The sequence below is a fragment of the Acomys minous genome (assembly GCF_964271855.1).
Source record: "Acomys minous genome assembly, chromosome: 1".
NCBI lineage: Eukaryota > Metazoa > Chordata > Mammalia > Rodentia > Muridae > Acomys > Acomys minous.
In genome coordinates, this window is record NC_140483.1 from 172,431,680 (window position 1) to 172,445,952 (window position 14,273).

The following is a 14,273-nucleotide window of genomic DNA, read 5'->3' on the forward strand; positions in this document are numbered from 1 at the left end:
ACTACCTCTCAAAAGCCGGCGTCCGCCCTACCGCGCACCGGGCTTGGAGTTGGGGTACTGCCCCCGCTGCGGCTGCTGCGGGGCTCCTGGGGCTGTACAGGGCTCAGGGCCGCGGGTCTCCGTCCTGCCCACCCCAAAAGCCTCGCCCGCCCGGTGCCGGCTCTCCCCCCCCCCCACCTCGGCACAGGTTGGGCGCGATCGGCAGCCGTGGTCCCAGGACACCCGCACAGCCCACCGCAACTCCTCGACACTTCTCTGAGGGAGACCAGAGAGAGTGTGCCAGGGTTAGGAAATGCGGTAGAAGGTCTGCAGCGCAAGAACAAGAAGACACAACAAAGGCGTCTGGGGCCAGAGAGAAAGCAACTGAGACAAGTACCTGAGTGAGACAGATGGGAGAATACATCATGACTTCGCCTTAAAGCGCACTTTCCCGTAGATGCCCGAGAAAATCTTCGAGAAGCAAGGATTTCATCTATTCATTTTACAGTCATCTGAGCCCAGCGATGCGATCAATCAGGACGGGGCTCTGCGCAGGATCACCGCAACTTCGCAACAAACCCAGTCCTCCTTAAATAGCCAAAGATTCAAGTTCACTCGGCGTGCTAGATTTCCCGGGGTGAAATCCAATCTACACTTTTAACCCTCTTGCGGTCCGCGCGCGCGCCAGCCGAGCTCTCCGAGGCCGCCGCCGGTGCAGGCTGCTAGTCGCCCGGTTTAGGGAATTTGTTTTCTGTTTTGCAGTTGTTGTTGTTGTTGGGGGGCTTAGGGTGTTCGAGGGTGCGGTGTGGATTGGATTGGGGTGGTGGTGGGTGGTGAAATGCTTTTTTTAAAAAAAGGCGGGGAGGGGGGGGCGCAGGAGGTCGGGCTGCAGGGAAAGCGAGGAGAATGTGTCACCGCGCTGGGAAAGTTCAAGGTTACCGCCGCCGACACTGCAGCAGGATCCGGGAGTGGCGATCGCAGGCGAAACTTTGCCGCGAGCCGACCATGTGTGTGAGAGAAGGGGAGTGCAAGCGAGTGCGCGCGGGTGGCGGGGCGCGCGCCGGAGAGGGCCGGGTGGGGGTGGGGAGGGGGGGGAAGCAGGGAGAGGCCGGGGTGAGGGAGGGGGCGCAAGCGCGGAGCTCCCAGGCGGAAAAGGTTTTGCTGCGCTCCTACCCCGCTGCACTGCCGCCCGCCCGCCGCGCCCCGTGTCTGACCCGCCGAGCGTGGCCGCCGCTGCTGGTGACGCTGCCCACAACCCACGGAAGGGATCGGAAGGACCTCCTGAAAAAAATCCCAAACGATCGATCCCGCTTGGCTGCAAACTCCTCTTTTCTGTTCTGGGCGCTTTTCCCCCTCCCTCTCTCGCTTTCTTTCCTTGAAAAACTTGCAAGTTGAAAGATTCACCGGTTCCACCCTCTGGACCCCGCTCGAGCTCTCTCCAAATCAGACTTAAGGATTGTTTTATTATTTAATTACACAATCACCGCTTTACTCCTCCTCCTGCAAACGCGCGTTCCTTTTGCACCAGCCTCTCCACACCCCCCGCCCCCCACCTTCCTCCTCCTCTCGTGCGCCTCCCCCAGCCCTCTCGTCTCCCCCCCCCCCAACTCATTTGTTAAAGGTATCAGACCGGTGCCACATACTGGGACTTTTTCTTTCTTTTCTTTTTTCTTTTCTTTCTTTCCTTTTCTTCCCCCCCCCCCCCAATAGCTCTTCTCTCTGTCACCCTCCGTACACCCCCGAAAACCCGCCCAGGGAGAGATCTTTCACTATCCACTGAAGACGCTCAAACCATGAGAACATACTAAAGGGAGAAGCCCAGAGCCGGTCTGGGCCCGAGAAAGAAACGAATGGAAAATTCCCTCACACCCAGGCCGCCCCTAGCTGGGGCTAGGGCGCCTACTCTAGCACCCCAGGCGGCTGGAGGGAGAGGGCGGGGGCGGGGGCCGGAGTGAACTTGGCCTCCTGCAGTTGGAGCGAACCGGCGCGGAGACGGGGGCGCGGCAAGCAGCCCAGCCCGGAGCCCGCGCTGGCGTGCAGGGAGGGGCCGCAGGGTCCCCCCGGGCCTCGCCACGGCGGCCCGCCCTCCCCCGGCGCTCAGTGCACGTGGCCGCGCTCGGAGCGGGAAGGCCGCGTTGCCGCCACCGCTCGCCCCTCCTCTGCGCGCCGGGCTTCTCTCCACCTCCTCCTCCACCACCTCCTCCTCCTGCCGCGCTGGCCCAGTCCCAATCCCCACCCCCAGGGCCTGGGGCGCCGGCGGAAAGCGGCTCCCTTCCCGCGGGGGTGCGGGCAGGGCGGGGCCGCGGCGCGCCCGGGGCTGCGGGGCGGGAGCGCGCCGGGTGCGTGTGCGGCTGCGGCCCTCCGGGGCCGCTCCCGCCGGTGCCCCGCCCCCCCGCGGAGTGAATGAACTTGATTCCTGGGACCGTGGAGGAGGCCAGCCCGCACCCCCATTCGCGCGGGCACTCTCTCTCTCCCCACACACCGCCCCCCAAATTCCGGGTTTCCGCTAGGGGTGGGTGGGGAAGTGGAGGAATCAAAGGCTGCCCAGACAATGGAGAAAGAAAAGTGAGCGCCTGGGGCTCCGCGTCGACCTAGCTTGGGGCCGCCGAGCGTTTCCAGGCCCCCCGCGTCCTCCGGCTCCCACCCGCACCCTGTACTTTCCCCCCTCAACTTTCTCCAGTCCTCGCGCTCCTGACCACCGTGCCCTCCCCCAGCGGACCTGAAAGAACCAGTGACTTTTTCCTTCCCCAAGTGGAAGTTACCCACATCAAGCATTTCACAACGACACATCAAGAAAAGTAGGCAGGTTCAAGTCAACCATGAAATGGTCACTTTTTAACCCCGTCCTGTCCTCATTAGGGAAATGCTCAAACACAGTCCGTTTTCAAAAAGCTCTCTTAATGAGGCGAGCTTGCCAAGTCTACCAGCTGCAGCCCCTGTAAACCAAGAGCCGGGTGTAGAAAGGCGCAGGGGGTGGGGAGGAGGGGAGGGCCCCGAGTCTGGGAGGACAGGTAAAAGTCGGGAAACTGTGAGAACCAGGGCGAGTTAACCCTTTAGGGCACGCGCGGCGGGGAGCGGCCTCCCAGCCCCCACTAGGCAAATCCTCTAGTTAGCGTTCTGACAACGTTAATTTCCTTTGTACCGGTCATTTCTTCTTGAAAAGCTGGGATAAAGTTGACAGTCTTTATAGATGAAAGGAGGTGACAGTCGGGGTTAAGCCAAATAAATACTTCTCTCTCATAAATTTTAGGCAACCTCGTCTGTCTTAACTTTTGAGACAGAGAGAGAGAGAGAGAGAGAGAGAGAGAGAGAGAGAGAGAGAGAGAGAGAGAACAATCCCAAAGCATCACTTTGTGCTGAGCTGCATCCCTTTTCTCACCCTCACCAGATTCTGCGGGAAGGGGGGGGGGCGGGGACGCGCCACTGATAATACCAGCTTTAACTACTGGAGTTTCCCTTTGAACAAATATTCAATTTAACTGGAGTTAATTTACCATAAAAGACGTTCCCCTTGGCACGAATGCACTCATGTCCTTGAACACACCTCTTTGAATGCCTGGACTTTTACAGAAGCCATTATTTCGGGGTCTCTTTAAAAATCCAGCGCCCATCTCTCTGCCTCCCTCCCTTCCTCCCTCCCTCCCTCCTCACTACACCACCCCCAGCGATATCCTGGCACCCAGAGAGCACTCCTTTTCAGCCAGAGCCCAGAAACAGCCGTTGTCCCCTGGCAAAAGAGGCCCAGTGCAGGGCCCTGGGCAAGTGTGTCCAGACACCCCTACCTTTCCTGCCTTTATTAGTCTCCTCCTCCAACAGAGCCCATTTCCTTTTGCCACTAAAACTAGGTTTCATCCAAAAGTTTCTCACAAGCTTAAAAGAGAAAAATGAAAAATTGACACCATTATACAGAAGAATTCACAAAAGCTGCAGAGCGCCAGGGCAGAGAAGCGGCGACAGACACAGGTAAGAACCCAGAGAGGCCAAAATTCCAGGCCTCCCAGGCCCATCCCTGAGAGGCTGGGCTCTCTTTCAGGTGTGCCCTGTCTGTGTTTGTACAGTGCTGATGGCTGTGGTACAGGCTGATGGCCATAGGGGATGCTTTGTAGTTTGGGATTTTGATTTGTTTCCAAGAAAAAAAGAAATGGAGGAAGAAGCAATAACAGTGGGGTGAAGGAACCCAAAAAGGAGCAAGTAACGAACAATAGGCATTCTGGGAAAGAAGGGCTTAGGGGTGCTAGGTGTGGAAGGCTTTGACTTTCAGACCTTGGAGTTAGGAAGGCTGACACCTCATGGCCCCAAGCTCTGCTTCCTGCCCAATGCTCAGGCCGCTGTAGGCCTTTCCAGGAGGAACCTTAAGAGACTTGCTCTTGGGAACTGTGAGCTCCTGGGACCTCTGTTTTCTCTGGCTTCACTTGTCAGCCCCCTTCGCTTTGAGAAACACCAACCTTTTCAAACCTAAGCAGAAGGTTTAGAAAGGATGGATTGTAAAGTATATATGTTTGATAAAAGTATGTTTCAAATCATGCTGGAAAAGTTTCTGATGCTGTCAAGAGGGACCAAAACCAGAGACTTTGCCTCTACTGCCCCTTCCAGCCTTCCTTTCTTGAGCTGGGGGGTGGGGGGGGGAGCTATGAAAAGCCACCAACATCAATCTCAAAAGCTGCCTGTGACCTGCTCTCTCAGCAACAGGGAGATCCTTTCCCATGTTCTCCTCCTTGGACTATTCCCTGCTGCCACATTTGGAGAAGGTACCTAAAAGGTGTATTTTCAGACAGGAAGTTTATTGATTTATAAGAGCAGTCAGGGTCTCTAGTGGGTTTTCAAAACCTGTGTATTTTAAACAACAATCAATCAAACAAACAAACAAAAAACACATGGCCACCCAGTTAGAGCCTTTCTCTGACCTCTAGGGAGGAGTGAGTCTGGTATCTCTTGATAGTGACTTTTGTTTTGTTTCTTTAATCTTTCTTCTTTTTAAAGAACTGCAGAGACAGATTGCAAAGGCTGAGCAATTGCAAGCAAGGTTTCTCTGAGCTTAACAAAGCTGTCATTTTCAATGTACACCACTACATTTATTATTTTTTTATCTCTTGCATGTGATTTGTGGGGAGGTTCAACGATCCCCCTAGTTGCATGGCCAATATCAATGTTTAAAAACTAAATACAAAAGAGACAGGTGACCTTCTGACCCCAGGAAACAAGCTTGCAGAACTGCAGGTGTCCACTGTGTCATACCCAGGGACCTTTCTTTCCTCCAAGTACAGCCTGGAAAACATAGATTTACATCCGCCAGTAACAACACTGAAACCCTCCCCCCCCAAAAAAATGCATATATAAATAGCCAGCAAGTGCTAAGACTGCCTGTGCGTGATGGGAACTGCAGAATCATGCCCAGCTCTCTGAGCCCTTAAACTACTACTGTCAAATTAGGGGAGCAATTTTTCCCCACCGGAGAATTCACAACTGGTTAGTTTCCCCACCTACTGCCAGTCCTTTGCTTTTCAACTGAAATGAATAAATAACCTTGGACTTTTCTTCCCTCCTCGGGGAGCTGTTTGGTCTCCCCTGAGGACAAAACTAAATGAGAAAAAATGACGCTGTTACTAATGCCGCTGGTGAAATGCCTGTACTTAACTATTAAAAAGAAATCCCACTAAGCGTGTCTGCATCCCATCGGGCACAGTTGCAGGCTTCGGCTCTCAATGTGAACAAGGACCAGTCCAGAGGCCTCCAGGAAGGAAGGCTCGCTGGTTACAGTTTCTCTACATACTCCAGCTCAACAAGAGATTCCCAACTTGGAAAATACTTGCTCCAGGGCTACAGAGTCAGCAGCTGGCCTGCAACTTTTGTCTGACTATTTTGAAGTTTAAAAATTTCTGTCACAGTTGCCTGGCTTTGTGCACAGCACTACAGAGGTTGTATACACAGTGGTGTCTTCTCTGAGGATGCAACAGTCTTGAGCTTTTCAAGGTAGATTATCTTTAAAGTAAAACCATACATCACTTTATCTGGATGAGTAAACTTGCAGCTCGTCTATATATATGCTGTGACCTGTGAAGACAGACATTCAGAAAGGTCTTTTCTAAAAGACCCAAGTATTCTTTATACTGTAGTATTAGAGGTGGCCGCAGGCCATCTCAAACCTCTGCAGCCCCTTTTCTAGCTCTCCTTTGAAAAGCTGCTGTTCTATCTCAAAATCAAAATAATGCACAATAAGGGAATTTTTCCCACTTCAGTTTCTAATGAAAATGTAAGAGGCAAAAAGAGAACACAAACAACTGGGCCTAAACAAAATATATATTCAGAAAAAAAAATCTCTAAATGGACCTGAGCTGTTTAAAGAACACAACACACTAATAAATTTCAAAGCAATGAATACTGTCAAATTATGTGATGCCACATGAGTTCAAAAACCAAAGTTACAGATGTGTGTGATATCACACCCACTCAAAATTATGCCACTGCTCAGTCTGACCATATTAAAACTAAATGGCTGCCGATGTCGACTAAAGAATAAAAGGAATTTATTCTGCACATCAAACAATGAATCTGTCACCATTTATTGTATGAAACACTCAGCTAATCAATTTCCTGTTAAAACAGCTTTCAACAATACTCGGCTTTAAAATTCATCAGGGCCAGTAAAAACCTTTGCCCAGTGCACAAGAATGCAGCCCTGACCACGGACGATAATTACCATTCTAATACTTTTATTGCCCAAGCGCTTTTCCTGTGCTCCCCATCACTAGGCAGGGATCTGCAGTATATTGTATCAGTGAGTTGGAGTGTTTGACCTTTGACCACATATGATTTAATAGGGACTTTTCAGCGCTGGCGCTCTCTCCATCCCTCATACCATTAAATAAAAACATTAAAACCTCAAATGTAAAACTGGAAACCACAACGCTTTTGCGTTTCACAACCCTGTGCAGTTTTTACTTAAGCTGCTCAAAGGTCAGCCTCTTAGCCTCACAACAAGCTTCCCAGTACAGTAAATGCACTGGGAAGTCACTCATTCTGATTTTTATTAAATATCCAACCCCTCCTCACATGCACACATGCACCCTGCTTCTTTACAACGTGCATTCTTTCTAACCGCAGAAGCATGCATGTATGACTTTCTGGACTTATTCCACTTTAGGGCTGATTTAAATGTCTGTTCAAATATGGGTTCAAAAGTTAACGCCGCGCCCCCCCCCCCAGCTCCCGTTGGAAGTTATAGTTACAAAGGAGGGTGCTATAAGACCCGTTCAAAGAAAGTCAGTTAATCTTGTGTATTTTGGCGCCTTTTCCCTGCCAGCTACTGTACTTGAGGGAGTAAGGAAAACCTGGAGATCTTGTCTGTCCTGTCTCAAGTTCAATGGCAGTTCTTCCAACCAGGAGAGGAAGATGGCCATGTTCAGAGCCCTAATAATAATTCAGATCACGCCACCTTCGGCATCTTGTGTCAAAGTCGAAACTGGCTTCCCCGCCCCCTTCAACCTGAAAGCTGCCAAGTCCTCACACACTCTGCATTCAACCACAACTTAATGGATGGGATATTGTGCATTAAAATGTGTCCCAGACTCACTGTCGAAGCGGACGAGCGAGCGAGACGGCAGACCCACAGACTAGCACACACAGATTTAGGCAGAGCGGGATCTTGAGCTAGGGCAGAAACCAGTAGGGTGGGAAAAAGACACATTAACAGAAAGAAGAAATCCATCATAATACTTTTATTTATTTATTTATTTATTTATTTATTTGAGTCGGGGGTACTGGGAGAGAAGGGCTAACGATTTCTTGCAGAAACGGGATGTGGAAAAGTGAACTAAACTTTAGAACGCCACCAATTTTATAGGCTCGTAACATACCAAAGGGAGCTAAGTAAAACTTTTTGCATTTGAAAACACATTTTATAAGTGGTTCCTTACGATGAAGTGAAGTGCTTTAAAAAAAAAAAAGGAATGGGCTGTAAGGCAACTAAGTATTTGTTTTTTAGGGTTTTTTGTTTTGTTTGTTTGTTTGTTTTTCTTCTCAACATTAAAGGGAGAAGAGGAGAAAGTAAAGCCAGAACGGGGGTCGGGGCGCCGGATTCCGCACTCTTTGGATTTAGTGTAATTCACTGATTCCCGCCATAAGTGTGTTAAAGTTGCCAAAGTAACTTAGTTCTGAAAATTCAACACCATCTTTCAGTCTTTACAGTACGCAGAATAGGAGCAAAACAGTCGCGTTACACACAGAGACAGGAAATAATTGTGTGTATGGTGCTAAGTGAGAGGTTGCAAAGGAGGGACACAAAACGCAAACAAGACCGGTCACTTTAAAGACACGTACCATCGCACCGCATTAAACAAAACGCATCTGGAGTCTGTACAGAAACCTGGGCTAGTGACTTAACGTGTCTCAGGTAGAAACGTGTGGGTTTGTGTCTCTTTTTGTGTTTAGGGTTTTGTTGGTTTTTTTGGGGGGGTGGGATTAGGGGTTTGTTTGTTTGTTTGTTTAAGCAATCTCGGCGTGGTCTGATACTGTTTAAAATTATTCCTGCACTGTCACACTTCTTGGCCCAAGAAGAAGATCAGGTTAAGGTGAAGCCTGGAAGCAGGTTAGCCTCGGCGTGGAAACCCAGCTCCCGCTGCTCGCCCTGGCGGAAGACTCTCGGCCAACTCCCACGCCGAGCAGGGTGTGTGCGTGCGTGCGTGCGTGCGTGCTCCAGGGCGCACGGTCTCGCGCGGGCCTCGCCGCGCTGGGATTGGCCTGGCCGCGCCGCCGGGCCTCCCTCCCCACAGTCCCGCCCCGCCCCGCCGGCCCGGGCGCGGGAAGCCGCTCTTCGCTTCCGCCTGGCGGCGGGAAGGCGCGGGAAGGCGGAGCCGTGGGAGGGCGGGGCCTGGGCAGCGAAAGGCGGGGTGCCACTGGGTAGTGGAACTGCGGACGCTGTCGCCCCCGCGCCACCGGCTGTGGTTCCTTGCGGTTCCCCGCCACGTGGCCAGCGTGGCTGCTGCCCGGGCCTCGCTGGCTTCGGTGCAGACGGAGACCGAGAGGCCCCTTTGAGCGCTCGGACTTGGATGTGCTTAAATGGTATGAGATATTGCCAGAGAGAAAGCAGAGAACTCCAACCTTTGGTATCCAGAGGACATTGTATACTGCATTAACATTCACAAATAAACCTGTTTTAATTAGTAGTTTTGAAAGTTAAATGTATGCGGCGAGGAATGCCTGGGTTTAAAGTAATCCAATTGTTTTCAACCTAAGTATACTTTTGTACTTGCATGGTCAACACTTAGGGATCAAGCAAAGTCAGTATAAAATTGTGCTTGAAAATACAAGGCTTTAAAGGTAAAAGTATAACATTAGCCCTAATGCATTTAGTTACTGACCCACGTGTGTTTGGAGATTTTATTACAGGGATCATAATTATGTAATTGCTCAACAGGCAACAATAGCTTCAAATAGCCTCTAAAAACCCCGTTCAATTATATGATTACCAGTGAGACCGAAAACACTCCCAATGAATTGTTCTTATCTCTACTAACCGTGAATCTGTCTGTATTTCAATCCCAGTTATGTTTACTCTGAAAGTTCTGATGAACTTAAATAACACTGTTAAGGTGTCTGCACTCTCTACAGTAGACACTGTAAATAAAGAACATGTTTGGCCTAATTTAAAAAAAAATCCTCTTTCCATGCACACATAAGCATATATGGGATGGTGTGTTTGGCTGCTTATGTATGATATACATACCAATTTTCAATGCTAAGATTATTGATCCTAAAAAAAAAAAAAAGATGGTTTACCCAAAGAAATATTAGAAAATGCACCTTTTAAAAATGGACTGTTAGCTGCAAATTTAATAGCTCCCAATGACCTCACCTCAAAACACGAACCAATGTTGTCTATGTTTGTATAGCTACATAGTTTTTAGAAAGGGAGATGAACACCCAGCAACGAGGATGGAATGCATGGGAGTCATCACCAGCACACTCAGCTCTAACTTCTGAGGGAAATGTTTCCTTTTGAGGTCTGTCTTGCTCCATATTAAGTGATTATAACCACTTAGCAGCAGCGTTGGCCATAATTCACTGTACACGGGCAGTCAATCAAGTGAGCTACAAACAAATTGCTTTGAATTCTATGATTTACTGATGGTAGTTTTGCGGTCAAATGTATCCATGAAGCATTCCAGACCAAATATACAATGTGAAAAATTCAATGAAGCTAAATGCAAAATTCTCTAAAGCAGGGGAGAGAGTGTTTTAGACAAGCTGTGTTGCCACCACTCTTTTCATATGTGTCCCAAGAGGTATCTCAACATGTATCTCATGCAAAGAAGAAATGACATCATAGAAAGAATCTACTTTTGTTTAGGAAAGATCTTAAGAAAAAGGAGGAAACAAATAAAGGGGCAGAAATGCTCCCCACTCCGATTATGACACAGTAGTATCTAGAGCTGGTGTCACCTGTCAGTAGATTTCTTCCTGAGCATAGTCTTTAGTGATAAAATGTACCCTTGCGTGTCATGTTCAGGCGTTTGTAGAGTAGCTTCTTCTGCCGGCGTGTCATCCCTTTCTTCCGACATGTGACGGTTATAAGAAAACTTGCTCCTGTGCTGATCACTCTTCTGCCTGTCACATATGCACTCAGCGGCATGAGACGATGCTCCAAGTCACATGTCACATATGCACTCAGCTCCATGTCACATATGCACTCAGCGGCATGAGACGATGCTCCAAGTTTGCAAAATAAGGAGATAAATTCTCAAGTGTGTCATGCAGAAATCTGTCTTAAAGATGTGTGTTCAAAAAAAAAAAAGATTTGTGTTCACCTCAATATATTGTCAATCTTTCAAATGGCAGGTGATCATCTTCTGATCTGCATTGCTGATGTTGGCAACATAAATAAATATAGAAGTACAAATTAGGAAGGCTTTAGTGTGGGTGTTTCTTTGAAGCTGATCTTGATTGAAAACCTTTCCAGGAATATAATTAAGATTTAATATTTTACTTTTTTTTTTTTTTTTTTTTTTTTTTTTTTTTTTTTTTTTAGAAATTAGAACTACTGATTCTAAAACAAACCAAACCAAACAACAACAAAAAAATGCTGCTTGGTCAGTTTGGACCTAGGGACCATCTTGCTAAAATTGCAGACAATTCATTCCACAGAACTTACTGGAAGATTCTAACAAGTTCTTACTTTACATTTTTCTGGTTCTTCCTAAAGCCAAATAACTAGTATTACAGTTTCTGTATGTTTTCTTCAACGTAAGAAGTTTTTAATGTGCTAGCAACATCTGTGTGTTTATCCCTGAGAATAATTGCTGATTATTTCCCAAAGCCATGCGTTATTACAAAGCTTTATGTCATAATTGAAGTACTTCCTCTGCCCCATCCAAACCAGTAATTTTCAGTCATTGCTCCAGAGGTGTTTATTTTGTCTTCTCTATTTCCCAAAAATATAGGAAGCATATTCTCATTACTTTATATTAGTAAGGAGAATATACTAATTTATTATATTATTATATTTCATCTTTTGTTTCGTCAAAAATGATTTGCGTTTAAAGCATACAACAAAGTTAGTGGACTATTTAATACTCAATGCTAAATCAAGCATATGTCATTTTACAAATAACTGGATAATTATTTGGAATTTATATAACATCCTAGAAATATACAATGTATGCTTTATTGCCTTCAGGCAATAGCTTCAATGACTTCTTTGTTATTTAAAAATTATTTAGAGAGACTTAGACCTGGACATTTACAAAGTGCCAGATTTGAGCATTTTGTTTGTCGTTGATAGACAAACAGGAGCTGCCTGTAGGGGTCTTATCAAAGAGAAGAGAATACATATCGAATACGGCCTTGTGAGAAGAAAAACAAACAGCATAAGTCGCACTCCCCAGTAACATTGGCCTTTCCACTGTCTATGGCAGCCTTTAACTATAGCCCATATGCCTCTTCTATAGCTACTGGTTGTAAAAGCGGTATCTTTCACTCAAGAGGTAATTACTCATCATTCAGAATTATATCTGCAAAGAACTTCAAGACATTTCCACAGAGGCTAACTCTACTCTGCCCAGGACACACAGAGTCATTTTGTAGCCACGGAGAGTGTGGGTACAAAAATAAATATCTACATGCAGTGTTCTTTCTTCCACTAACTGCACGCTGCACCTGTGCACACACAGATCTGATGACATCTGCTAACACAATAAATCTCAAGTGGTTTGTGGTGTCATCAAAAACCTGAGATGGTGGTATGGCTCACAGCCTTGCTTACCAACCCCAGGCTGCGGCCTTGTTAAATTTCACAGGCTAAACAGAGACCAAGTAGAACTCATTCCGCATGCCTCAAGAGCAGGTTAAGGCGGTTAAAAGAAAAAGGCCTATAAATTATGACTCAGTATGTAAAAAATCTGCTTTCAGATTCAACAGTGCTAAATCAATGTCTTCTGGCCTCAAAAAAAAAAAGTATGGCCATTGTTAAGAATTCTCTATTTAAAGTATCAATCATTTCTTCACGTACTTGTGTTTTTAAGATTTCCTTCAGAACACGAAGCGCGTGCGGTTAAATCTTGAGATGTTGCTTATGCTTTCATACAACTAGAATGTTAACTATCCAAACGTCCACAGGAAGAAGGAATGGACTTGAATCAGCTTTGCTGTAATGATGATCAAATTGAGCAAAGAAGAACCAAGAGATTTCTCAAAAATTATTTTTTACACATTTCATGCCATATGTAAGGTTTTTGAGACAACTAAATTACTAAGGTATTTTTGGTTTTGGTTTTTTTTTTTTTCTCTCTCTCTCTTGCCATTTAAAAAAGAAGAAGAATCATCTGGCAATCCAAATACTAGTAAGACAACAGGATATGCTAGACATCTCACTATCCTTAAGTGTCAGCTTGGCAAAGGACCACCCTGGTTTTTTTGCACAGTAAGCCACTTACAGTAAAGTCAGCGTCACATTCCTTGTATCCAAATCTTGTAGTCAATTATCCCCAATGTCACAAATTCCTAGTGTCATTTCTGGAGCGTGTTGGTGTCATTTCAAATTGCCCATTACTTACTAGGGTCAATAATAACACTTTGTGTCTTTATTCCGTAGCTTGGAAAGAGTAGGCACAGACCGGGAGTAAACATAGGGAGAACCGAGTCCCTCTGCAGGCATGACCACTGCAGGCATGACCAAGTCCCTCTGCAGGCATGACCACTGCAGGCATGACCAAGTCCCTCTGCAGGCATGACCTTCGTGCTCGCATGGGCCCTGGCCGTGCTGAGCACTGCTGTGAAGCAGAGAGTCAGACGTTGGCGGGCCTCCCTGGTCATGATACAAAGGCCTTCCTTCAAATCTTCTCTTCCAAATGTGTTTAGATAGGAGTCAAACTCACATGGGGTCTTCTGAAAACCTTCTCATAGACTCGGAAAAGAACAACCAATGGTTTTCTGCTTACTTTACGGGCAGTTGGTGTGGGTTTGTAGAAGAAAACAGTCTTAATAGAAACCAAGTCCGTTTTAATTAGGGACAGTGAGGCAGCTGCCCTTCCCTCCTCTGGCCCAGTGAGACAAAACCAGATCCTCTTCTCATATATTCAGAAGCCAAACCAATATCATTGGGACATTGTTGATACTTAGACTCCATGTTGTAGAAATTTGTTTGGTTTCTTTGGTTTTTGTTTTGTTTTTTTGTTTTGTTTTGTTTTTGAGGACAACAGGAAAGAACAGAGAGCAGCAGTGTGAAGCGTCGAGCTTCAGCACACAGGCTAACCAGATGTGTGACAGTGGTGGCTGCTTCCTCCGACTAAGGGTTCCATGATGATTCACAGCAGTAGTCAGGGAGAAAGGCAAGCTTCAGACACACCTCTGTCCATTTCTACTTCAGTCTTTCTAGTCCCACACTGCATCGCCTGTCTTATTTCTTTTACTATTGTGTTAAAGTAGATATATAGTATTATGAAAACAAGAACAGAGGCACTTTGCATGAATACTCAACAAGATTTTTTTAAAAGGCATCCAATGATAATCCTATAACAAAAAAAATTTCGTTTGGGAATATTTCCAACAGGTACTGTAATGTATAGTATTTGCTATTTACATTCTTAAGGTGGGCAGAATTTTGTAACTTTTCCATTTAGTCTTCTGTTTGCATTGTTGAGATTGGTGCCTGCTTACAAAAGTAAATAAATAAATAACACAGAGAAGCTAGAAAGTAGTTCTTGAGACTTCTAAATAAGAGAGCAAGAAACAAAACTGGCAACTTCTCTACCCCAGGGGTCAGGGCTGTTGTTGTTAGAATTCATCATTAATGTCTGAAATAA

General features: G+C 46.6%; 1 protein-coding gene and 1 long non-coding RNA gene across 8 annotated transcripts in view; one reads left to right on the forward strand and one right to left on the reverse strand.

Annotated features, from left to right (window-relative positions):
* Nucleotides 1-1,517, reverse strand: part of NFIB (nuclear factor I B) — a 217,570-nt gene extending 216,053 nt beyond the window's left edge. For 2 of the 7 annotated variants that reach the window (XM_084796649.1, XM_084796646.1), the window contains exon 1: nt 377-1,517. In XM_084796649.1, the coding sequence (XP_084652775.1) occupies nt 377-406 (30 nt within the window). In that variant the 5' untranslated portion in view covers nt 407-1,517. The remainder of the gene's footprint in view (nt 1-376) is intronic. The other 5 variants (XM_084796650.1, XM_084796648.1, XM_084796647.1 and 2 more) reach the window with 4 other exon arrangements.
* A 2,102-nt stretch (nt 1,518-3,619) lies between these two features.
* LOC311594810 overlaps nt 3,620-14,273 on the forward strand; it is a 37,351-nt gene continuing 26,697 nt past the window's right edge. Inside the window, exon 1 of the long non-coding RNA XR_014778224.1 lies at nt 3,620-3,942. This is a non-coding gene — a long non-coding RNA (uncharacterized lncRNA). The remainder of the gene's footprint in view (nt 3,943-14,273) is intronic.